At 44.2% G+C, this 24,672-nt stretch overlaps 1 protein-coding gene across 4 annotated transcripts in view; it reads right to left on the bottom strand.

Moving 5' to 3' along the window:
- Positions 1-8,533: 8,533 nt before the first annotated feature.
- Positions 8,534-24,672, bottom strand: part of sbf1 (SET binding factor 1) — an 85,850-nt gene continuing 69,711 nt past the window's right edge. For 3 of the 4 annotated variants that reach the window (XM_038267797.1, XM_038267799.1, XM_038267800.1), the window contains 26 exons: positions 22,806-22,955; positions 22,637-22,705; positions 22,335-22,496; positions 21,979-22,247; positions 21,737-21,909; positions 21,586-21,659; positions 20,508-20,700; positions 20,299-20,426; positions 20,031-20,206; positions 19,800-19,936; positions 19,507-19,714; positions 18,908-19,104; positions 17,159-17,296; positions 16,981-17,076; positions 16,750-16,824; positions 16,115-16,287; positions 14,549-14,725; positions 14,368-14,469; positions 14,111-14,296; positions 13,886-14,012; positions 13,683-13,813; positions 13,237-13,581; positions 12,940-13,145; positions 11,338-11,425; positions 11,125-11,256; positions 8,534-10,035 (listed from right to left, as the gene is read on the bottom strand). In XM_038267797.1, coding sequence (XP_038123725.1) covers positions 9,937-10,035; positions 11,125-11,256; positions 11,338-11,425; positions 12,940-13,145; positions 13,237-13,581; positions 13,683-13,813; positions 13,886-14,012; positions 14,111-14,296; positions 14,368-14,469; positions 14,549-14,725; positions 16,115-16,287; positions 16,750-16,824; positions 16,981-17,076; positions 17,159-17,296; positions 18,908-19,104; positions 19,507-19,714; positions 19,800-19,936; positions 20,031-20,206; positions 20,299-20,426; positions 20,508-20,700; positions 21,586-21,659; positions 21,737-21,909; positions 21,979-22,247; positions 22,335-22,496; positions 22,637-22,705; positions 22,806-22,955 — 4,011 coding nt within the window. In that variant the 3' untranslated portion in view covers positions 8,534-9,936. The remainder of the gene's footprint in view (positions 10,036-11,124; positions 11,257-11,337; positions 11,426-12,939; positions 13,146-13,236; positions 13,582-13,682; positions 13,814-13,885; positions 14,013-14,110; positions 14,297-14,367; positions 14,470-14,548; positions 14,726-16,114; positions 16,288-16,749; positions 16,825-16,980; positions 17,077-17,158; positions 17,297-18,907; positions 19,105-19,506; positions 19,715-19,799; positions 19,937-20,030; positions 20,207-20,298; positions 20,427-20,507; positions 20,701-21,585; positions 21,660-21,736; positions 21,910-21,978; positions 22,248-22,334; positions 22,497-22,636; positions 22,706-22,805; positions 22,956-24,672) is intronic. The other variant, XM_038267798.1, reaches the window with a different exon arrangement.

Raw genomic sequence — 24,672 nt, 5'->3', positions numbered from 1 at the left:
AAATTCTGGTTTGGATTTGATCAAACTGGATCCGACATCAGCAGACGACCAGCTTCCTAAACCTGGAGTTTAGGAAGCTCTGCTTCCAATTTTAATCCAGACCTGGATTTTCAGATTAAAGTCAAAGATTATTTTCATCTGAAAAGAGGAAACTCTGTTTTCTCCAGGTAAGATGCTTCTGACATTCTTTTGTTCAGGAATGCAGCAGTCTAAACATTTTGGATCACTCCAGATATTTGAATAAACTCGACTTGGTCCTCTTTCATCCCATTAGTTTTCATTGATGCAGGACATTCAAGGTCTACAATTGGTTTTATCTGCCAAGTTTGTCCACAAAGAATTTAACTTGAGTTCCTCTGAGTTTTGAGACAGTCTGTCACTTCAGCCTCTGTGATTACGTTGGCCACAACATTTCTGTAATAAAAGAAAGATGTTATTGATCTCATGTAATATTCTACTTTCTGAGAATCTTATTTTTAATTGAAATGATCAGACTTGATGGTCAAATAAAAAAAAATACAATGTAGAAATTAAAACATGGACTTTTTTGATAAGCTCATTTTTAAATGTCCCTATGTCCTCCAGCAGTCTAAGCCTATAGCAGCATAACTATAGAGATAGCTCAGGATAACCTGAGCCACTCTAACTATAAACGTTATCTAAAAGGAAAGTTTTAAGCCTAGCCTTAAAAGTAGACAGGGTGTCTGCCTCACGGACTAAAACTGGTAGTTGGTTCCACAGGAGAGGAGCCTGATAACTAAAAGATCTGCCTCCCATTCTACTTTTAGAAATTCTAGGAACCACTAGTAAACCTGCAGATTGAGAGCGAAGTGCTCTGTTAGGAACATAAGGAACAATCAGATCTCTGATATCAGATGGAGCTTGGCCATTTAAGGCTTTATATGTGAGAAGGAGGATTTTAAATTCTATTCTTGATTTAACAGGAAGCCAATGAAGAGAAGCCAGGATAGGCGAGATATGATCTCTCTTTTTAATTTTCATCAGAACTCTGGCTGCAGCATTTTGGATCAGCTGAAGGCTTTTAACTACAGTTTGTGGACTTCCTGATAGTAAAGAATTACAATAGTCCAGCCTTGAAGTAACCAATGCATGGACTAGTTTCTCAGCATCACCCCTGGACAGGAGATTTCTCATTTTTGCAATGTTCCTCAGATGAAAGAAGGAAATTCTAGAAACCTCTTTGATCTGGGATTTAAATGACAGGTCCTGATCAAAAATAACACCAAGATTTTTTACTTTATCTGAAATCAGTTTAATCCCATCCATATGAAGTGACTGACTAATCAGCTTCTTTTTCAGAGACTCTGGTCCAAAGACTATAACTTCTGTTTTGTCTGCATTCAGAAGCAGAAAGTTAAGAGTCATCCAGGTTTTTATGTCTTCAGACATGCCTGTAATCTATGTAATGGGTTAGCTTCATCTGGATTATAGACAGATATAGCTGGGTATCATCAGCATAACAGTGGAAATTAATCCCATGCTGTCTAATAATTCTACCGATTGGGAGCATGTATAAAGTAAAGAGAATTGGTCCTAGCACTGATCCCTGTGGTACTCCACAGGTAACCTTTGAGCGTGTTGAAGATCTATCATTAACATGAACAAACTGAATTTGATCAGATAGATAAGATTTAAACCAGTCTAGTGCTGTTCCTTTAATTCCAACAAAATATTCAAGTCTTTCTAAAAGAATATTATGGTCAACTGTATCAAATGCAGCACTAAGATCTAACAGGACGAGCACAGATACAAGTCCATTATCTGAGGCCATGAGAATATCATTAGTGACTTTCACCAGAGCTGTTTCAGTGCTATGATGAGCTCTGAAACTCAGTCAGGTGTCGGCTCTGTTTTTTAATTAAGTTCGTTACTATCACAGCAGAGTTTTACACCAGCATGGACCCGAGTCTAAAAATGCTTCACTTTCACTTTATTTTTTTTAGCAAATAATCAAACATTAAACAACAAAACAAAACCAACAATTTACCAAAAAAAAAGGAATATGCTGAAGCAAAGATTATTATTGCCTGCCCTGTTTTATATTTACAACCTTTACAACCCTCCAGGTTCTTTACTGCGTATATAAATATTCAAATCTACATAACATAGGATTTTATCATTTTACATTTAAAGCCCTTTTAAAATTCACCAAGAAAGAACATAACTTCAAATCATCATTCAATTCATTCCACATTTTCACACCAATAACTGAAACACATCTAGACTTTATCTGGCTCGTCTCTTTGGTACATTCAAATATAAACAAACCTCACAAATTATATTATCAAATAATTTCTGAATACCAGAAGGAAGACTTTTGTTCACTGCTTTATGCATTATTTCTAGTATTTTTATATAAACAATGTCTTTGAATGTATTGCTTTGAATGAAGAGTTTATCAGTTGGTTCACGGTTTCCCACCTTATTAATAAGCCTTATAGCTTTTTTTGCAACAATTGTTTTATTTGCATTTCTCCATACTTCTGAACAATAAGACAAATAAGGCATAACCAAAGAGGAATACATAATATGCAGGCCTTTAATATTTATTAAATCTTTTATTTTAAATAATATTCCAATAGTTTTTGCAATTTTATTTCTAATATTTTCTGTGTGAGGCTTCCATCTAAGTTTGTTGTCTATAATAATCCCTAAAATGTTTGTCTCATTAACTATTTCAATTTTAACTCCATTTATACATAAGTTTATATCGTTATAGACCAGATTACCAGAGAATACTATCAATTTAGTTTTCCCTTCATTTAACGACAGTTTATTATAATCAAACCATGTTTTCAAGTCAGCTAACTCTTTTTCTATCCTTTTTATTATTTCATCCAAATTTTCTCCAGAAAAAAATAGATTTGTATCATCAGCAAACATGATAAACTTTAAATTACTGGAAACTGCAAAAATATAATTTAAATGAAGTATAAATAATTTAGGTCCTAGGACCGAGCCTTGAGGAAGACCAAATTTTACTATGCCTGTTTGTGACTTTGTGTTATTGATTTGTACATATTGTAATCTATTACTTAGATAACTTTTTAACCACTGGTATGTAACCCCCCCGTAGGCCATACAGTTCACATTTACCTCATAGTCGTGCATGATCAATGGTATCAAATGCTTTACATAAGTCAATAAACACACCTATGGTATTGAGTTTCTGCTCAACTGCTGCAGCAATTGAGCAAACTCAAACTCCATCACAGCTAAAGTTGTGGAGCAGATGTTCCTGAAGGTTCTGGAGCAGAAATCTGCAGCTGCTCACATAATAATTAAAAACAGTATTTTTGTCATGTCATGGTTACCACAGCAAGATGTTTGGAGAAGTCAAATTAAGTTTTTAGAGCCTGAAGACTGGAAACTCAGTCGTGGTTGCTGCCACAAAACAAAACAAAAACCTTAGGGGAGATTTCTTCAATCAGGACCATAAACCTGACAAATCTTAATCGCAGAAAGGTAAGGTTTGCAGAGCTCTGAATGAGAGCAGCAAGTCATCTGCATACAGGGAGATCTGGTATCCATGATACAAAGACAAGGAATGAAGGATATTAATACATCTTTGTGTGACTTGGGAACAAAGAACATCCTTATGATGGAACATTTGTCTGTTTTTAATAAAGCCAGTTTGCTTCTCCATGAGTTATGAATGGAAAAAAACATTTTCCTAATCAGTATACAACATTTTACACAATCACAGTATACATCGAGTAGACTTATTTGCTAACTTTGCTGCCTTTATGAAGCAATGAAGCGGTAAAAATATAGAAGGAAGAATATGTACTTTTAAAGGATCAGTAAAAAATGCACTTTGAGGCCTTGGAGCATCTGAACTTGTAAATGGCTGACTGTGACTTTGGAGGAAAAGTTAATAGAGAAGAGTTTGGTTTAACACTTATGACACAAATAACATGACTGATGAAAAATAACATCAGCTTGTTGGCAGCACTGATATGAACTACTTGATTTAATTAAGTTCTCTTTTGTTTCGATGAAGTATTTTTGAATTTGAAATACATCTTTCTGTAGAATAACTGGAGAATATATGAGAATAAATTGATGAGAAACAATTTAAGCAGTTTTTTTGGAGAAATTATCTCAAAGACAAAACAATTCCCATTGTAAAAAGGGTAATACCAACCAAATGTTAATTTAAAGATTTCCCGGTCTAACGGTTTACAGAAAGTTAAAAACACATTTTGTGTCAAATCAGTAACATTCAGCAGGAAAGTGCTCTAGATGTAATGGTTTGCATTTTAGTTATGTTAAGATTGCCTCTGAATGCTGCAGCAGGTGGTACCACAAAGAGGCCGCAAACTGACCCAGAATATTTAAGAAACAACAGTGCTGGTTGCTTTTCAAAAGACAGAATTATATGAAAACGATAATTAAATCTTTACTTAAGAAACCGTCTCTTGATCCAAATAACTGTCAGTTATAGACCTATATCCAATCTTCCTTTCTGATCTAAAATTCTTGAGAAAGTCGTTGCCAAACAAGTTTGCGATCACTTCCACCATAATGAACTTTTTGAAGAGTTTCAGTCTGGCTTTAGAGCTCATCATAGCACTGAAACAGCTCTGGTGAAAGTCACTAATGATATTCTCATGGCCTCAGATAATGGACTTGTATCTGTACTTATGCACCAGAACATCACTAGACTGGTTTAGGGGCTAGGATCAATTCTCTTTAGTTTATACCGTAAATTCTCTAATATTGGCCTGTATTCCAATAGCGGCCGGGTCTCTAATAATGGCCGGTCTCGCTGTCAGAGGAGGTAAATAATGGCTGGTCTCTAATACAGGCCGGGGCTATAAACGTTTTTTCTGGGCATACCTCAACATTATACTTGTGGTAGTAACATACAAGTACCACAGCCCTGCGCGGCTGGACGACAGGCCCTGACTGCTGCCCGTCTGCGCGAGGAAGAGAACAGACACGCAGCAGAACAGGAGGAGGAGCGCGAGTGATGAGGAGAATAAAGGGAGAGATGAAGAGGAGGAGGAAACTGAGGAGGAGAATTAAACAGAATTTGAGGATTTTTTTTTTTTTTTACTTCAAACCAAGCGAGACATGGTAACTGTACTTTTTCAATAAATGACCCTATGTTTTATAGGTTCAAATAGACACAAAATCTCATTTTTATTCATTCCACTGGTAGTCTGTTTTGCTCAAATAGCAATAGAGGCCTGTCTCTAATTCTGGCCTCTATCCAATAAAGGCCTGGACCGCGATGCACTTGAGTGAAATAAAGGCCCGGGCCTATATTAGAGAATTTACGGTATATGCTCCCAATCGGTAGAATTATTAGACAGCATGGGATTAATTTCCACTGTTATGCTGATGATACCCAGCTATATCTGTCTATAATCCAGATGAAGTTAACCCATTACATAGATTACAGGCATGTCTGAAGACATAAAAACCTGGATGACTCTTAACTTTCTGCTTCTGAATTCAGACAAAACAGAAGTTATAGTCTTTGGACCAGAGTCTCTGAAAAAGAAACTGATTAGTCAGTCACTTCATTTGGATGGGATTAAACTGATTTCAGATAATAAAGAAAAAAATATTGGTGTTTTTGATCAGGACCTGTCATTTAAATCCCATATCAAAGAGGTTTCTAGAATTTCCTTCTTCATCTGAGGAATATTGTAAAAATAAGCTGACATATACCGGTAAAGCCTTAAATGGAAAATAAAAATTGTGTGTTATGTTCCTAACAGAGCACTTCGCTCTCAATCTGCAGGTTTATTAGTGGTTCCTAGAATTTCTAAAAGTAGAATGGGAGGCAGATCTTTTAGTTATCAGGCTCCTCTCCTGTGGAACCAACTACCAGTTTTAGTCCGTGAGGCAGACACCCTGTCTACTTTTAAGGCTAGGCTTAAAACTTTCCTTTTTGATAAAGCTTCTAGTTAGAGTGGCTCAGGTTATCCTGAGCTATCTCTATAGTTATGCTGCTATAGGCTTAGACTGCTGGAGGACATAGGGACCCCTTTTTCATCATTCTGCTTCATTCTACACTGCCTGGCCAAAAAAAAAGTCACTCTAACACTTTGTTGGACCGCCTTTAGCTTTGATTACAGAACGCATTCGCTGTGGCATTGTTTCGATACGCTTCTGCAAAGGTAAAAGATTTATTTCCATCCATTGTTGCATTAATTTTTCTGCATTGATGATGGTAGAGTCTGACCGCTGCGCAAAGCCCCCTCTAGCACATCCCAAAGATTCTCAATGGGGTTGAGGTCTGGACTCTGTGGTGGCCAATCCATGTGTGAAAATGATGTGTCATGCTCCCTGAACCAGTCTTTCACAATTTGAGCCCGATGAATCCTGGCATTGCCATCTTGGAATATGCCTGTGCCATCAGGGCATAAAAGTCCATTGATGGAATAACCTGGTCATTCAGTATATTCAGGTAGTCAGTTGACTTCTTTGAGCACCCCAGATCATAACCCCGCCCCCACAGGCTTGTACAGTAGGCACTAGGCATGGTGGGTGCGTCACTTCACCTGCCACTCTTTTTACCCTGATTGGCCCATCACTCTGGAACAGGGTAAATCTGGACTCATCAGACCACATGACCTTCTTCCATTGCACCAGTTGGGGTTAAATAACTTGTTGCCAGCTGAACGATAATCGCCCATGCAGTAATTATCCGATAGGAGGCTCGTACCTGTCTGCTTAGTTGAATCCAGGTGGCGACTTTTTTTTTGGCCAGGCAGTGTATCTCTATTCTCCCACTCTGCAGAATCTGTTAGTTCAATCTCTAATGTTCTATTGCTCTATTTCGATAGTTATGCTGCTATAGGCTTAGACTGCTGGAGGACATAGGGACCCCTTTTCATCATTCTGCTTCATTCTCTTTCTATTCTCCCACTCTGCAGAATCTGTCAGTTCTATCTCTAACGTTCTGCTCTCTCTGCTTTTTCTCATAGTAGCTTCATCTGGTCTGTTCCTGTTTGGCTGTGACTCCATCCTGGAGAGAAATATCAGCTGTGCTGCTGCCATCAACACCTTTGTTTATAGATGCTGGAGATCGGCCTGTTTTCCAGTGTAGTCCTGTTTCTCTGACTGTGACTAACTGGATGTGCTCTCTTCGTCCTCTGGCATGGGAGCTGGCTCGGAGCTCGTCTGCCTGGCTGTGTGTTTCCTGGACGGGGCCGTCTGTGGAGCTGGTTGACAGTTGCCTTTTGTATCTATGCTTCTTTTTCTATGTCTGCTTCTGTCTCCTTGAACCCCAGTCGGCCTCAGCAGATGGCCGCTCACACTGAGCCTGGTTCTGCTGGAGGTTTCTTCCTGTTCAAAGGGAGTTTTTCCTCTCCACTGTCGCTACAAACATTGCTTCTGAGTCAATAAATTTATGCAATCAGCTGGTTAAAGAACTTTGAATCAATCTGGCTGCATGATCTGGTTGAACTGTAAAGTGCCTTTAGATGACGTGTCGTGAATTGGCGCTATAGAAATAAACTGAATTTAATAAACTAGACAACTTGATTATCCCCCTTATTCTGTTGTTGCAATTGATCGCCATCAGACACGTTTCATCATGATATTGAATTTCCACACCTCTAGAAGATTGTCTTGATTCTCAGTCAAGTGAAAAGAAAATGGCTTAACCATTGGTAAACTCTAACAGACATAATTCAATAAACAACCAGAAAAAAATAAACAAGTTGTTAAAAACTGATGAGACGATGGAGCATTTAAATCCATGTTATTTATTCAGAGTCTAAAAACCAGACGGACATGATTGACATCCCGGCTCAGAGGGTCATTTCTAAACAAAACAATGAACCAATAAATAAAGGATTGTGGTGAGTTGAGCTTCCTGAAGAACAAACCAGAGACCCTTTGATTCTGGGCTGATGGAAGCCATCATGCTGCTTTCTGCTCCAGCTGCTTATTACAGGATGGTCGCCTAAAACGGAGCCGATGCCTGAAAATAGTTTGGATCAGCAAGAAGCCACAAAGCAGAACTAAAGAGCTGATTAGACCTGACCTGTGAAGTAACCTCTGATGCATTCATAACATTTTATTGATATTTGAAACATCCATCCATCCATTTTCTAACACGCTTATCCCGAAGGGGTGGCGAGGGGTGCTGGTGCCCGTCTCCAGCTGTCAGTGGGTGAGAGGCGGGTCCAACCTGGACAGGTCTCCAGTCCATCGCAGGGCGACACAGAGACAAACAACCATTAACACACACACACGGACTCACACCTACATTAACCTGACAGTCCTGTTTCTGGACTGTGGGAGGAAGCAGGAGTACCCGGAGAGAACCCACACATGCTCATGGAGAACATGCAGAAAGACCCGGGCTGAGAATCGAACCCAGAACCTTCTTGCTGCACTGTGCCACTGAGCAGCCCCAACATTAGAAACAATTGATGCTCATAAAGAAATACTAAAAACTGCTGCTTTGTTTTTTAAACATTTCCAGGTGAAGTTGATGCCAGCGGTTGGCGATGACGCAGCCGGCGAGCAGAACAGAATCAGGGAGGATTTGATGTCTGATATTTATTTTTATTAGGGGAACAATAAAACCCCTCTAGGTGATGACGGAACCCAGAGACTCCTCTACTGAAACACCGCCTCAGATCTCTGATCAAAGTAATAATGACTGTGTAAACAAATAAAAGAGCAATAAATGTTTACTTGCGCATTAAAAAAAGGTATTAGTCACATTAATACAGAAATAAATGGCACATTGAATTCCTAATTTCAACACAAAGTGGTGCTTTTCTCGAGACAAGTTAAATAAATTACTACCATAAATGTTACATACAAATCTGGAGTAGTATATACACAGGAGCTGTTAAGACACAAATAAACTACAGTTTCTGTTCAGACAGCAGTAGAGGTGTATGATACAAACAGAGGGATGGTGGAGGGGGGTGGGGGGGTTACCGGCTGCAGCCTTGGTAGCAAAGTTAAAGGAAAATGATGGCAGCTTTCTCCATCCAGGCTCCAAGGCTGTTTAGTTTCATCGCAGTAAAGGAAACGGAACGATTGATCTCTAAGAAGTAGAAAACTGAACTACTCTGGTCTAAAAGAAAAGAATTTTCCTTTTCCAACTGGTTTCCACCTCTGCGGCCGACCCAGCCCCTCATCCCCACCTCCCGCCTTCAGATTGTTTCAAAGACATGATAGAAATCCCTCCTTTTCCTTCTGCTTCCCTTAAACATCTCCGTTGTAGTAGTGGTTTGGTAAAAGCGAGCAAAGCCGAGCCGAGCGAGGAAACGTTCATCTTTTATGTAAACATTTATTCTGGATCTCCAGCCGATTCTTCTGGGTCATTCCTGGGCATGTTGAGAACAGCTAACGGGAGATTGCTCCTTCTGTTTTTAAAAACCCCAAAACAAAATAAAAAAGGAAATCCTTCATGAACCGTTGCAGAGTTCTCCTGCTCCACCGTCTCCAGGGCAACATGCTGGCCAGAGCATCCTATGGGTGGGCTGCATGGGGCAGTGGGAGCAGAGCTTTATGAGGTCATCCTCAGGGCAGATTTGGTCCATCAACCAGGCAGTCTAATGAGTTCAGTGAGCAGCTTGGCGGTCTGCAGCTCCTCCGTCATTCCTCCTTAAAGTGTGAGTGGGAGGGGGGGGGGTTAGTAGAGAGGGGACAGGTGGTAGTTTACAGGAGGAGGGTCTGGAAGGAAGGTGGCGCCGCTCCAAGCTGCAGGATGGCGCCCAGACAGCGTGTTCAGACTCCCTCTGGGACTGCTTTTCTCTTTACTAACAGAAACACTGTAACATGTGACAGATTATTAGTTCAACACTAGTGATCAGTGGTGAAAGGCCCCTTTCCCTCTTTGTTCTGCTGAGGTTGTTCAGCAGAGAAATCCAGCAGGCAAAGCAACGCTCCCTGTTAGTTCCTGGGTGAGTTTAAAGCCCCGCCTCTTTTCTAGGCGTCTGACAGGCAGCTCTGAATACTGTCCATCCACAGCTGTGCGTTGGAACTCTCCTGGGCACAGAAGTTATACATCCGCTTGGCCGTCTTCAGCTGAAAGCAGACAAAGGATGGTTAAAGTTAAAGGGATCCACAAACACAGGAAAGGTCAGAATTAATGAAAGAAAAATAAAAGGCCTCAGGGGATAATTATTATTATTATATTGTGTCAGACACACCAGGTTTGCCAGGGATAAAATTCTGTTCAGTTAATCTATATAAGAATCAATCAGCAACAATTAAGTCATCTTAAAGCATTTAGATCAGATTTAATTCAAGCTTCTGTTAATGTTTAGACTAGCTCTTCTCTCCAAGCTCCTACATGTCTTTTACTTAATGCCTTATTTTTCAGGGGGAAACACTGTCTAGTGCCAAAGAGCACCTGAAAGTTGTAGGACGAGAACTTTCAAAGAATGGAAAACTCTGACCATAGGTAAGGAAAGCTTAACATAGATATGGCTAAAAAATGTTTTTAGTCATCTTGGACAATTAAGATTTTAATAGAATTTAAAGGGGAACGCTGTTTTTTTACATTGACCCCTTGATTTTATGTTATTCCATCATGTTCTACTCCCCATATGAGTTTAGTGTCATTTTTAAAAACTACATGCATCTATTTTAATAGGTTTACTTTATTCAGACATATATAGTCCAAAGTAACAAATATTGAGCCAACAATAAACATATTGTTAAAAAAAATAAATTAAACTTAAATATTCATATCATAAATCTTGTGCAAGTAACAAATGTTCACCCAACAATAATTGTACTGATTAGTAAAAAATATATAAACAATACAGTACACTATCACGCAGATGGAGGAAAAGGAGGCAAGTAAAAATGCAGAATCGATTTTACGATTTTGCAAAATTTCTAACTTTCATGGACTTTTAAAAACATGAATTAATCGAATTAATTCAGTTTATCGCCTAGCCCTAGTGTAACATCAACTAAATATTGATTTTCTAAGGGCAGATGTGTGGAGATGCTGTTATTTTAAACTCGATGCAAGATCAAGACCATAAAAGGAGTGAGTAGGTCTGTCAATGTTTTAGGCAGATAACTTGAATTTTCTTTTTTTAGTTTCTGACTGCTATTTAAAGCAGCACACTGAACAGGTTCACTTCTTTTTAAAGAACTCACATCAAAGAAGGCTTTCTCCTCAACGTTTTTTGGTGCCCCCATGGTAGGTGTTCCTACTGTGACCGACTCCACCTCTGCCAGGTCGATGACACCTTTGCACTCTTTGTCCTGTCTGCTGTCGTAGTATCGCAGCTATAAGTAGAGATGTGTTAGAAACTGGAGGAAGTTCTTTGCATACAGCTTGGGCTACTGAGGAAACCTGATGCATTTTACCTGGTGTTTCGTCTTATCCAGCACAAACCACCTTGGTTTCCATGGTTTCAGCAACGCTCCTCTTTTGTACAAAATGCCTTCGAAGCTCCTGGTGGGTTTAAAAGGCAAATATGAGACTAGTTGGGTTCAGGTATGGTTCCTTCTAGAAAGTCTGATCTAAAACTGCATCTCTAAATGGCTACTGAATATTATATTATGTTTATTTTGGTGATTAATGCTAACAGCTACTACAACAACTATAACACAAAGTTCTGTTAGTCGTCTTTGGACTTTATAAGACACAGTGGATCATCATCAGCAGATAATATGGTTAACAAAATTAACCAGTCTGTATAAATGTCAAATTTTAGAAATGCACATTTTTATTTTTTACAAAAAACAATAATTTTGGACCATTACGCAACATAAGGTCCCTTAAAAATGACCTATCATAGAAATTAGTCAAGTAAAGAAAATGATTTGGTCTCATCAGATTTGGAGTTTAGATTTAAATTCTGGCATTATGAACCTAAACATAGGTAATAATAAAAACAATTATAAAACCACAAACTCAGACAGAAGAGACTGGCCTCATTCTGCACAAAACATGTAGAGAAACCAAACTGGAACCGTGGCCCAAAAACCAGGGAACACCTTGAAAAGAGCTCGTTTCTAGATCTGCGTACTTCTCCTGTGCTCGTTAAACGTCATCAGCCTCAGCTCCCGCATCGTTCGCACTCACAACATAAGACTGAGAACTGAAAGTCTCCGGATCTTATTCTCGCCCCTCCCTCTTTACCCAGCATGCATCAGGGCAGATTGTCCGTTCTCCAGACTGACAGGCCTCCCAGCATGCACTGCGGTTATTACTCACAGCACTAAATTTAAAGTTCTTTTCTATTGCTGTTGTTCTATAAAAGTATGTTTTAATATCATCTGAGATGATAACATTATTCTTTAAGTTCACCATATGGCCCATTTACTGATTTAGTTCAGACGTTGAGGACTGTGGCAACCAGCGCAGCTGTGAGGCTAGCCACAGCCAGGCCCGTCTGCAGCAGCAGATGGGCTACAACTTTTCAAAATGACAATGTCTAAAATAAAATACACAAAAATGAAAGAAATGTAAACATATTTCTATTTTTTCTTTTAATTTTGTTATTTTATTTGGGTCAGTATTGGTAGCCCTTCCTATGACTCGGTACCTTTCAGCCTTTAAAAGGTTAGTGAACCCTGATCTAGATACAGTTAATAACAGGAGGCGAGATGCAGCTCCAGACGAGCTTTGAATGTGGTGATGTCATCAGTCCGCTTCTGTTCCAATTGACCCAGATTTATTCTGCGTTATCCCAGAGTCCGTACTCTCCTGGGGTCTTGTTCAGCACGTACTCGGTGAGAACACCAGTCCCTACTCGTGTTCTTGTGAATTGAGAAATGGACCCTAACTTTGAGTTTTATTAGCTGTGAGAAATAATCCTCAAAGTTTGTTCTTTAGATAAATCTCTCAGACTAACAAATCGGTTTGATTTGAGCTTTTTGAAATAAACCATGTCCTCTAATATTCTAATTGATTTCAGCACATTGTAACCAAACACCCAGAAAGAGGCAGTAAACGGAGCAGACCTGTTCTCGCTCTCGGTGCTCTGGAACTGGCTGTAGAGCGTGCTCGTGCTCTGCCGCCCCGACACAGGCGTGGACGTGGCGCTGGCCTTGCAGTCCAGTCCCAGCTTGATGGATGATCCCACACCACTCTCCTGCAGACACACGCCCTGGGAACGCCGCTGGTGGCTCAGGTTAGAGGACATCAACAGAGAACTGGAGAACGATAGCTGAGGAGGACAGAGAGGAAATATTCCCAGATGCTTTTCAAAGCTAAAGCTAGCATCAGAACCTCGGAGGGAAATCAAATTCTGGACTTACTTTGCTCTCCAGTTTGGTCTCAGTCCTCTGCGTGGTCTTGATCTTGTCCCACGTGTCCTTCCATTTCTCTGACGTCTGTCCTAGCTCCGCTTCCAGGTTCTGCAGGTCTTGCAGGAGTTTGGTGATGGCGTCAGGCAACTCCTTGCTCACGTTGTCGTAACACGGCCACACGACGCGCCGCTGGGATTTTGGAGCAGCGGTGTCGGCTTTCTCCGCCGTCTCCTCCGCCAGCCGCTCCTGCCTGCTCTTCAGCTCCCAGTCGAAGGGGGGGCCCTCAGACAGCGTCTCCTCCAGGTAGAAGTCCCACACCTTCAGGTTGGAGATAAACGTGTACGGCCGCAAGACCTGCAGCAACACATTCCTGCATCAGGTCTGCCTCGTCTTCATGATCATGATCAGAATCCAGATTTCACTCAGAAAACAAACCAATCAGCAGCCGGCCTCACCTCCTCATCCTCTGGGGAGAACATGTAGTTGAAGAAGATGGGGGCTTTCTTGTTGAGCCTGTCGATGTAGTCCCACACAGACTTGCACACCTGAGGGTTCCTCCTGTCGCTTTTCTCCTCGTACAACACGCCTGCATCCACACAGCGGTCAGCGACAAGCAGCAGAGGAGGAAAACTGCTGGGACCTAGCGGGCCCGGCTCACCTAGTTCGATCCGGTCGTAGTCGGAATCCAGCAGGAAGGTGCGGAAGCGGTTGGACATATAGTGATAGGCCAGGAACTTCAAGTAGTACTGGCTGAACTCGAACTCCATGGGGAACTGAAGGTGGATCTAAGATGGAGGAACGGTTTTAGTTTAATGTCACCAACAGGAAGAGCAGGAAAGATCTGCAGTGTGAGCTTGTAACTAGGGAGAGACGCTGTCCTCACCTGATGCACACAGTCCAGGAATTGCAGAAAGACGGGGGTGAAGCCACTGCTCTGGCTGCCCAGAGTCTGCGCCCCGCGGTGGCTGAACCTGTGGCCGAAGGACAACCACTCCTTCTCCACCAGCAGCCGGAAGCCATCAAAGGTTCTGTAGTACGGGTCCGACAGCAGCTGCACCAGAGACACCACCTACAGAGACAGTGTGAACGTCTGGGCTCAAAGACATTAAATGGAGCAGAGTCATCAGAGTCTGGACCCACCTGTGTGGTGACGTCCCAGCCGTCCTCCAGGCTGACCATGACAGAGGAACCCGTGTCCAGCAGCTCCACCACCAAACCAGACACCTGCAGCACTCTGTGCAGCTGGAAACGGTGAACACAGAGTCAGACTCGCTTCATGACACGGCGGGGGACTAGAGCGCTAAAAGCAGCAAACACCAACCAGAGCCATCCACTCCGAGTCCTCCAGGAGGCGCAGGAAGCTTGTATTGGGGTCTGTGTTCGCCGAGCTCGGCACGCAGGCCTTCATCAGCTTTTTGAAACTGTTCTTCACCTGCCGCACGTCGCACACCTCGATGGGAATCACCTCCCACTGCTGGAACGAGTCCTGCTTCCCTCCCTGAGGAGAACAGATTATTTAACACACAGCTGGATTCTGCTGCACCTCAAAGACACACATTCAGTTCACGGATGTGAGAAACACTTCAGACAGCTCATCCTCAACTACATGAGGTGGTGATCGTCTCACCTGGAGGCACGTCAGCTGCACTGAGCTAGTTTGCAGCTTTCCTTAACCCACTGTCACACCCTGATGATTTAGACCAGCGTTTGCCTGACTTATGACAAATCTGGCAAAGTTAGGGGTCAGTTATGTAGAAGTTAATCCACTCTGGATTAAAAACCCTTTCACTCTTTATTAAATCCCACTTCCCACTCTAGATTAAACTCCCACTTCCCACTCTAGAATAAACTCTCACTTCCCACTCTAGATTAAACTCTCACTTCCCACTCTAGATTAAACTCCCACTTCCCACTCTAGATTAAACTCCCACTTCCCACTCTAGATTAAACTCCCACTTCCCACTCTAGATTAAACTCCCACTTCCCACTCTAGAATAAACTCTCACTTCCCACTCTAGATTAAACTCTCACTTCCCACTCTAGATTAAACTCCCACTTCCCACTCTAGATTAAACTCCCACTTCCCACTCTAGAATAAACTCTCACTTCCCACTCTAGATTAAACTCTCACTTCCCACTCTAGATTAAACTCCCACTTCCCACTCTAGAGTAAACTCCCACTTCCCGCTCTAGATTAAACTCTCACTTCCCGCTCTAGATTAAACTCTCACTTCCCACTCTAGATTAAACTCTCACTTCCCACTCTAGATTAAACTCTCTCACTTCCCACTCTAGATTAAACTCTCACTTCCCGCTCTAGATTAAACTCTCACTTCCCGCTCTAGATTAAACTCTCACTTCCCACTCTAGATTAAACTCTCACTTCCCGCTCTAGATTAAACTCTCACTTCCCGCTCTAGATTAAACTCTCACTTCCCACTCTAGATTAAACTCTCACTTCCCACTCTAGATTAAACTCTCACTTCCCACTCTAGATTAAACTCTCACTTCCCACTCTAGATTAAACTCTCACTTCCCACTCTAGATTAAACTCTCACTTCCCACTCTAGATTAAACTCTCACTTCCCACTCTAGATTAAACTCTCACTTCCCACTCTAGATTAAACTCTCACTTCCCACTCTAGATTAAACTCTCACTTCCCACTCTAGATTAAACTCTCACTTCCTACCCTAGATTGCAGGGAGCCTTGATATAACGAGGGGCTGAATATTGTTGAGAAATTGATTTAATTGATATTAAATTAGGTCTCAATAGTTTTTTGGTGTTTTAAAAAAGGAGGGATATTAACAGGGTGAAGAAAGGAGGCAGCCTTGTCAGGGCTGAGGTCACACTGCTTCTACCAGACCATCTCCCTCTTCCTCTCACCTTAAGCTGGGCCTTATCCCCGATGATGTAGAGGTAGGCTTTCTGCTGCCGCAGGAATAACGGGTCGTTGGGTCCTCCATTGGGCTGCGGAGATTCTTTCCCAGCCAAACGCGTCCCGATGTCTGGGTTGTAGGCACTTAGACGGCTGCTGCCCCGGATACTGCCCCACTTCCCTGCAACGCGGACACAAACAGTCAGCTCTTCAAAGCAGTGGGGGTGTGGGCACTGTGACCACACGCCTCAGGTCTCCCATGTGTTCCACAGCCTCTGCAAGATCGTTCTACTTTGCTGGAACAATCCATTTAATGTGGACGGCAGGTGGTCATCACTTCCACGGCTACCGACAGCCAAGCTGGCAAACAAGACAGTGAGCCGACTTTGCTAGATCTATCAGAGAGCTGACTGCAGAACCGCGGTTATTCAGCAGAGGGAAAAATCAAACAAACAAGACACCACATAATAAAACTGCAGCAGCGGCGACGGCAGCATGCACACAATAAATCCCAAGCAACAATAAACCTTTAGTCCAAACAGACGTAACTTTCCCAAGAATGACATCACACTGAAGCTACTGTTAGACATCTGATTGGTTAGAGAGGAGAGCAAGAAGAGTGTGGGGGCGTGGCCTACTATACCTCTAGTAGAGCTTCTAGCTTTGCCAGAGACTTTGGGCTGAGAGAGGGAGGTGACTTTCCCCTTTTGACCAAGTGCTGAGGCCAAATGACAGAGACGGCTCGTTAACCAACAGCGTCACATGAGGAGGATGCTTAACTGCTTCACTCACAAACAGACTGATGCTAGATATGAGGGGGTGATCAGCCCTGATCAGCTTTGATGTCATCATGACGGCTCATTAAGCAGCTCACCTCCTCTGCTGAAGGTTCCAGGGACGTCCTCCTTGCTTCCCAGGACCTGCTTCATCAGGTCTCCAATCTTCGGCTGTCTGAGTTTATCTGATGAATCTGCAGATGGAGAAAGTCGCCAGTTAATTAGACGAGGCTGGTGGACCAGCAGCATGTGCTCCCAGTGTGTTCCTGCACTGACCGGAGGTGTTCATATGGGTGGAGGTGAAGCCGCTCAGAGTGTTCCTGCCTGTGCTCTCGCTGTAGGAGGGCATGGAGTTGATGATGGCTTGGAGGTATTTCTCCTGCTCCAGGCTGGTAGAGTCTGCCTGAGACGGGACTGATGGAGGTGGAGAGCAGATGGGAGAAGGTTAGAGCTGATCTATGGGATGGGTCTGACAGATTCCATCCCATAGGTCAGCCATCTTTGGTAGGTTCATTTCTAAATGGTCATTTTATTTCATTTTATTTATTTTTTCCAGCACGTTATTATGAGCAATGAAACCAACTCCCTGCAGCAGTGTGGGGTTAAGGGTCTTTGCCCAGGGACCGTGGAAGTGGGGCTTGAACTCCAAGTGCGACACCCTTACCACTAGGTATGAAGGGTATTGCCTAGGGATCCACACTGGCAGCTCGAATACAAACCCAGGCTTCCTGCTGACAGGAAGCCTGACTTATCACTTGAGCTAGTCAGCCGCTGGCTAGTATATCTAACAGGCTTTCCTCTGGGACCTCCTAGAGTCCCCAATAAACAACAGTTCGGTGTGTACTGGGGCGGTTTGCGGCCGAGTGTGAAGCATCCGGGATGATGAACAGCACCTCCAAATCCAAGGCCATGGTTCTCCACCGGAGAAGGTGGAATCCCCTCTTCAGATCGGGTGAGGAGCTCAGCTACCCGGGAGGAGCTTGGAGTAGAGTCTTTGCTCCTCCATGTTGAAAGGAGCCAGCTGAAGTGGCGGAGGCAGTTTAGGGAGGTGTTCCAGGCATGTCCTATGGGAGGAGGCCTGGTGGAAGGCCAAGGACACGCTGGAGGGACTATGTCTCCGAGCTTGACTGGTGTCTCCTCGGGTCCCCCCCACAGCCGCTGGAGGGGGTGTGTGTGGATTGGGAAGTCTGGGCATCTCTGCTTACACTGCTGCCTCCACAACCCGGCCACGGATAAAGAGGAAGAAAATAGATGATAAACATCCATCCATCCATCTGGCTTATCCCAAGCGGGGTGGCGAGGGGTGCTGGTGTCTACCTCCAGCTTTCTACAGGCGAGAGGCGGGGTCCACCCTGGACAGGTCTCCAGTCCATCGCAGGGCAACACAGAGACAAACAAGCATCCACACTCACACCTAAGGAGAATTTAGAGAAGCCAATTAACCTAACAATCATGTTTTTGGACTGTGGGAGGAAGCTGGAGTACCCGGAGAGAACCCATGCATGCTCAGGGAGAACATGATAACTCCATGCAGAAAGACCCCGGGCCAGGGGGTGCTACCCACTGCGCCGTGGGAGCAGGATAATCAAAAATAAAAATGTCCTAAAAATGAGTGTTTGCCCTTAACTACAGCTATTAAATAAATCTACCAACTAATGAGTATTTCAGCTCTTTTATACTGCATGTGGAATGACTTTATGGAAATTATTTTAATCCATTAGTATATCATATTATTAAACATTCTCTAACTTAACCAAAAAGTGTACTTTTACTCCCTAGTTTTCATTCGATCGTGACACGAGGTGCCATCTTTGGTAGCGCTGTTAGGCCATTTATCCTTTTGAAGCTGCAATCAGACCTGAATTTGGCCAAAAACCCCACAAATAATCCTGATAGATCTGACAGTCTTAGAATGTGTGACCGGTGCGTATCAGCTCCTCCTGTAAAGGTTTAGGATGATAAAGAACAGCAATAAGAAGCTGTCAGATCCCCCTGCAGGCGGTCATCCTGACATAAACCTGCTACCTGCAGTCGTGGTGTTGGGGGACTTGAAGAAGCTGACCACCCCCTTGGCGTGGAGCCCTGCCGAGCGCAGCAGGACTGCCTTGGTTCGGGAATGTCTCCAGCAGACCACGGGGAAGCGGTTCTGTCGGTAGCAGCGGCAGATCCGATGGATGGTGGAGTCTGGGATGTTCTGGGGGATGATCAGCAGGCCGGGGTAGCTGGAACAGAAGGGCAGCTGGTTGGATTTGGACTCTATGCTCAGGTCTCTTAGAACTTGTTCCTAACAGAGCACTTCGCTCTCAATCTGCAGGTTTACTAGTGGTTCCTAGAATTTCTAAAAGTAGAAAGGGAGGCAGATCTTTTAGTTATCAGGCTCCTCTCCTGTGGAACCAACTACCAGTTTTAGTCCGTGAGGCAGACACCCTTTGAGATGCTTAAAATGTTTTGTAGTTTGACTGTAGCCTAACTTATTGTCAATAAAAGGTTTTATTTTAGACTGCCTAAAATATGTTGCCAACAATATAAAATGATTCACAAACTAAAGCAGATCTTAGATTTCTCCTGATGACAAACAGGAAGTGAAGGCAAAGTAAATTCCTCCAGATAAAACGACGCTTTACCTCCTGCAAACGGTGTACATGCGATTGGCTGTAGAGATCCTGAACGGCTCGTTCTTAGATCGCGTCAGACTGTTGCTGAGCGTGCCCAAACCCAGGCGCTGGTAGTCACGGCAACAGGCGCGCTCTACCACGTTGCTCATAGTCTGTCTGTCCGAGGAGCGGATGGTGGAGGACAGGGTCATGGTGGTTTGATCCACCTCCTCTGAGACTGTGGAAGGGATTTGGTCAAACTTTAGAACTTTAGGGACCAGAAAAAGAGTTGGAGGAAAATGTTCCTGTAAAGAACCAGTTACCTGATATTTCATCTTCATCCAGCTCAGACTGGAAGCTGCTCCTGTTCTCCCAGGATGGCGGAGACTCCTTCTTCCTGGTGACGTACTGTCGACTGATGGTCCTCTTTGCATTCTTCACCAGGTTCTTGGAAAGTGTCCTGAAGGCGATAATGACAGATAAACAGTTTGTACCCTGAGCTCCATGGTGTTCAGCTGAGGAGGAGTAAAACCAGTGGATGGAAAGAGTCTAACCTTAAGGACTGATTCTTGTCCTTGGTTTTGGGCTCCAACACCAGCTTGCCGCTCTGCCCCACTGTGAAAGCAAAGGTTCCCTGGACGTGCTGAGGAAAGCGCAGCTTATGGAGGTGTTTCCTGAAACTCTCAGCCAGGTCTGATGCCACTTCCTCATCAAAGGCGATCTTCATAAGCTGCAGGCAGGACGGGCAGAGAAGGACCTCGCATTATTAGTGGATTAGAGCATCAGCGTGAAAAGGGGGTCATAGGTTGGAGAGGCAAGAACCTGGAAGGTGCAGGATCGGAGCTGGAGGCCCTCCTGGACAAACTGGTCCATGGGTAATGTGACGGAGATCCTCTTCTCCTTGGTCAGAGACGCGACGGGAAATGAGCGAGTCACAATCTGTTCCCCTACTGAAGGAAAACACGCCGCTTTAGAGGAGAACACAGATAAAAACCCCAGAGAGGCTCTGATCATCATCATGGTTTCCTCACCCAACGCATCACTCGGTGTTCCTTTGAAGATTAGCCGGTAGGTGGTGAGAAAGATGGCGCCCTCTGCAGGAAGAAGGGGGGGGCCTCCCATATGCCCCGTGGCCTCCTCACGGCCATCGGGGATGAGGTGGACCCGCATGCCTTCCATCACCAGCTCCTCACCGGGCAGCAGAGTCGGCCTTAGCAGCTTGGGCTGCAGATGAAGATGAAAGGAGACAAAGCATCCATTATTCCTATGAGGGAAACTGATGAAACAGAGCTGGATGTTCGTTCTAGATTCCAACTTAAACTGCTCAAATCAAAGAACAAAGCTGGAGGGATTGTTTCTGGAATTCAAACACTCCAAAAATCAACACCATGCTTTCAGAATCATGACAGACTTTACACGCAAGAAAAACCAAGCCGCAAGAGGACCAAGAACCTGACCTAATTAGATCCCTGCTCAGCTGCTCTCCCATCATTCAGGCTGATTACAAAGCTGCAAACCGAAGAGAATCCACCTGTTTGTACTTTAATCTAAGTCTAAATCCAGGGTAAGGCCTGATTAGGGACACGGCAGACCTAAAGCAGAAGGTGATCCAATGATAAGCGGTTGGTGTCATGATCACAGTCTGCTGATGGATCAGCAAACGTTCAGATCCTTTATCGCAGTAATGATCCGTTATAATTCTTCTGTATGAGCTACTCTTGGATTTCCATCTTCTCAAACTGCCACTAACCAAAGTTCTGCTTGTTTTATCTGAAAAACCTTCAGCTGCTTCACTTCTGATGGAGCAGAAAACCTCTGAACCCTGCAGGACACACCAGGACGCTGCAGCACGCAGCAGGACGCTGCACAGCTGGATGATCCAGTCTGACCTCTGCCCTCCAACACTCACATGCATGAACCCTTCAGCATGAAGGCACTCAGAATGAGCCGTCCCCACTGAGGCATGCTGGGAACCACGGCTCTCCATCCGTACCTGCTGTGACAAGGCAGGCCTGAGCTGAAGGGATTGGTGGAGAGGGGAGTGGGCGGGGCCGGCTGGGGGTCTGCATGGCCTTTTTCCAGTGGCAGGTAGAAGCAGGAATTGTTTACCTTTTGGATGGGAGGCAGCCTCTTACTCTCCCTGTGGACGGCGTCCAGCGTCTCGATGTGCATCTGAACGATATCTGCAGAGACACGGCCACACATCAAGCTCCCCGCCACGCTGCTGTTCCCCGACAGTTCAGCCAGACCTGGACTGTACCTGGGATCATGGCGTGGAGCGCCTTCAGGTGCTCGTTGGTCACGCCACTCTCGTTGCACACCTTGTCTACAAAGCGGTTGATGAAGCGAACCACTGAGTTGGCCACGTCGGAGCTCTCTGCGTCTTCAAAGCCGCTCTCTGTGTCATAGCTCTCCGCCATGCTGCCTGCGATACTGCAGGAGGAAACAACGTTTCAATATAATCTAATAATATAATCTCAGGGATCCCCTGAGGTCGGGTACCTGTTGGTGACGTAGCTGTTGCTGACGCTCTCCACGTCTCCGAGGCCAGCGCTCCTCAGCAGGCGGTTCTTGCTGGTGTCCAGCGGCAGCAGCAGGTAGCTCATCCTGTTGGCGTAATGGATGGCCTGGCTGAACACCGTGCTCTCTTCTTTCTGCACGCGCTCTGTCTGCATCTCTTTGCTGAGGGTCGGCCACAGCCGGTTTTGTTCTGCTGCCAGCTCCAAAGCGCTGACTTCCCTTTCGGTAGCACACCAATCCTGCTGGTCCAGCTGACGGATCAATAGAGCAGAAAAAGCAGGAATCAGTGACCAGAAGCTGAACATCAAAGACGTAGAGATGGGGGAGGAGCTTCTCACCGAGTTGTTCTGCTGCTCTCCATCATCTGCCTCCATGTACAGAGCTCTAATGTGGTTCTGAACATCGCTGTAGAACATGGCCTCCCAGAACTGCATGTTGGTCCACACCGTATGTTCTTGGACACAACTGTAGGCAAACTGCGTGATGCCTGCACCCAGTTTCTGTGCAATGAGAAAACGGCTCGTTTAGAAGGAGCAGAGAAGGAGGAGCAGCTACAGCGTCCCCGGAGCGCCTCTCACACCAAGAATGGAAACCAGTAAAGTCTGATGGAGGAATGTAGAGACGCTGGTTGGTAACTTACTCTGCAGAAAGCGGTGACCAGAGGGAGCAGAGCGGCTGCTGTGCCGTGTTCATCCATATGGGAACAGTCCTACAAACAGACAGAAGAAGAAGAGAAACCACTCAGCTGCTGATCTGGGCACCAACAGTGGATCAGAGCATCAGCAGGATCAGCGTTGCATGTTGCTCACCTGTAAAGTGCAGTTCATCATGCGAACGATGTAGTCAAACTGCTGGTCATCCAGCACAGCCCGGTTCTGGAGAACATGCTGGTTCAGCTCCTGGGTCAAACAAACCCGAGCTGTGCAACCTTTTAACGCCCGCAGCACAGCTGGCATCAGCTGCACAGAGAAACCACAATCAGACCGAGAAGCGCATTTCTGAGCAGCGCCACACCTGCCGATCATGGAGGCAGGTGTGGCGCTTTGGTACTCAAGCAGATGGTGTTAACTTTAACATTACATCAACATGCGCTGTAATGCTAAGGTTTGTCCACCAGATGGCACAACTCCTCCGCGAATCAGAATGAAAAATGCAATGAGCCACAAATCACACGTGCTGACCGTTAATGTTAGGATTAGGAGCAGCTCTCAGGGGAGAAGACAAACCCAAGGTTTAGGCATTTACTGATTAGGTGAATTTTTTTTGATTGTCAAGGAAACAAAAAAACATCTATAAACAGAATTGAAAAGCTTAAAATTAGAATATAAATTCCATCCAATTATTTTCTTGACACGCTTAATCCCAAGCGGGGTCACAAGGGATTCTGGTGCTTATCTCCAGCTGTCTACGGGCGAGAGGCGGGGTCCACCCTGGACAGGTCGCCGGTCCATCGCAGAGAATATAAGTTAAAACTTATAAATAAAATAATTTACCGGGGAACATGAAAAAATGTGTCCAAATTAAATTTCTGATTTGCATTTTAAAAACACTGGTACCCCACAGCTGCAGAGAGGTTTGACTGTTTCCCTCCGTATCTAAACAGAGTTACTAAGTCAGCCTTTTATCACCTGAAGGAACATCTCCAGGATTTAAGGACTAGTGTAGAAACGGGATCTACAAAAACTCATCCATGCATTTATTTTTAGTAGAATTGATCACTACAACAGAGTCTTCATAGGTTTTCCTAAAATGTTCAGACAGCTGCAGCTGATCCAAAATGATATGCTGGTAAGATTCTCACTCATCCAGGTAAGAGTCATTCCAAAAAAGTAAAAAAAAAACAACTTCGTCTAAACAAAAACAAGGTTTTCTTTTGGTCCACTCTATAGAGCCTTGAACTCAACGCTATTTCTGACATTTTAAATTGAAAAAGCTTCCTGGATGGGAAGAGAAACGTCTTCAAACCTCCGTGGATTGTTTTTTAAACTTTTTTGTTGTAACTTTGTATTATATACCCCTGGAATATTAAAGGAAAGTTGAGTGGAAGAAAATGTGCTTAATAAAAAGCTGAAGAGGAGACAGGGATGACTGCAGCCTTCAGAGGCATGAATGATGAACTGCTTTAACATCCTGACACAGTCAGCCAATCAGAGTCTCTCCCTTTGTCTCAGAGCTCCAAAGTCTGTTTTCAAGTTAAAGGGAATTTTTAATGAACAAGACTGCATATGCCTCAACTTCACATTTCTATATAAAAACTGATTTTGTTGGGTCATAAACTCATGTTATTTTAATTGGTTCTTGTTACCAATTTAATTCAATTCAGTTTATTTCAAATGCACATGACATAACATGTCACCTCAGGTCACTTTACAGGGACAATTCAACCAGATCATAATTTCTATTTAAGGAAAAAAGGTTATTGCATCGACACAGTGGCCGGGTCTCTAATCACTAGAACGCGAGTACGGAGTAACGTCAGCCCTGGCCGCTGCACACGGGGGCTAACGTCAGCCCTGGCCGCTGTACACGGGGGCCAACGTCAGCCCTGGCCGCTGTACACGGGGGCCAACGTCAGCCCTGGCCGCTGTACACGGGGGCCAACGTCAGCCCTGGCCGCTGCACACGGGGGCCAACGTCAGCCCTGGCCGCTGTACACGGGGGCCAACGTCAGCCCTG

The sequence above is a fragment of the Cyprinodon tularosa genome, unplaced genomic scaffold, assembly GCF_016077235.1.
Source record: "Cyprinodon tularosa strain WSP-4 unplaced genomic scaffold, ASM1607723v1 ctg685, whole genome shotgun sequence".
Classification (NCBI taxonomy): Eukaryota; Metazoa; Chordata; class Actinopteri; order Cyprinodontiformes; family Cyprinodontidae; genus Cyprinodon; species Cyprinodon tularosa.
Note: the sequence above shows the minus strand (reverse complement) of the source record. Positions and strands in the feature narration are given on the sequence as shown.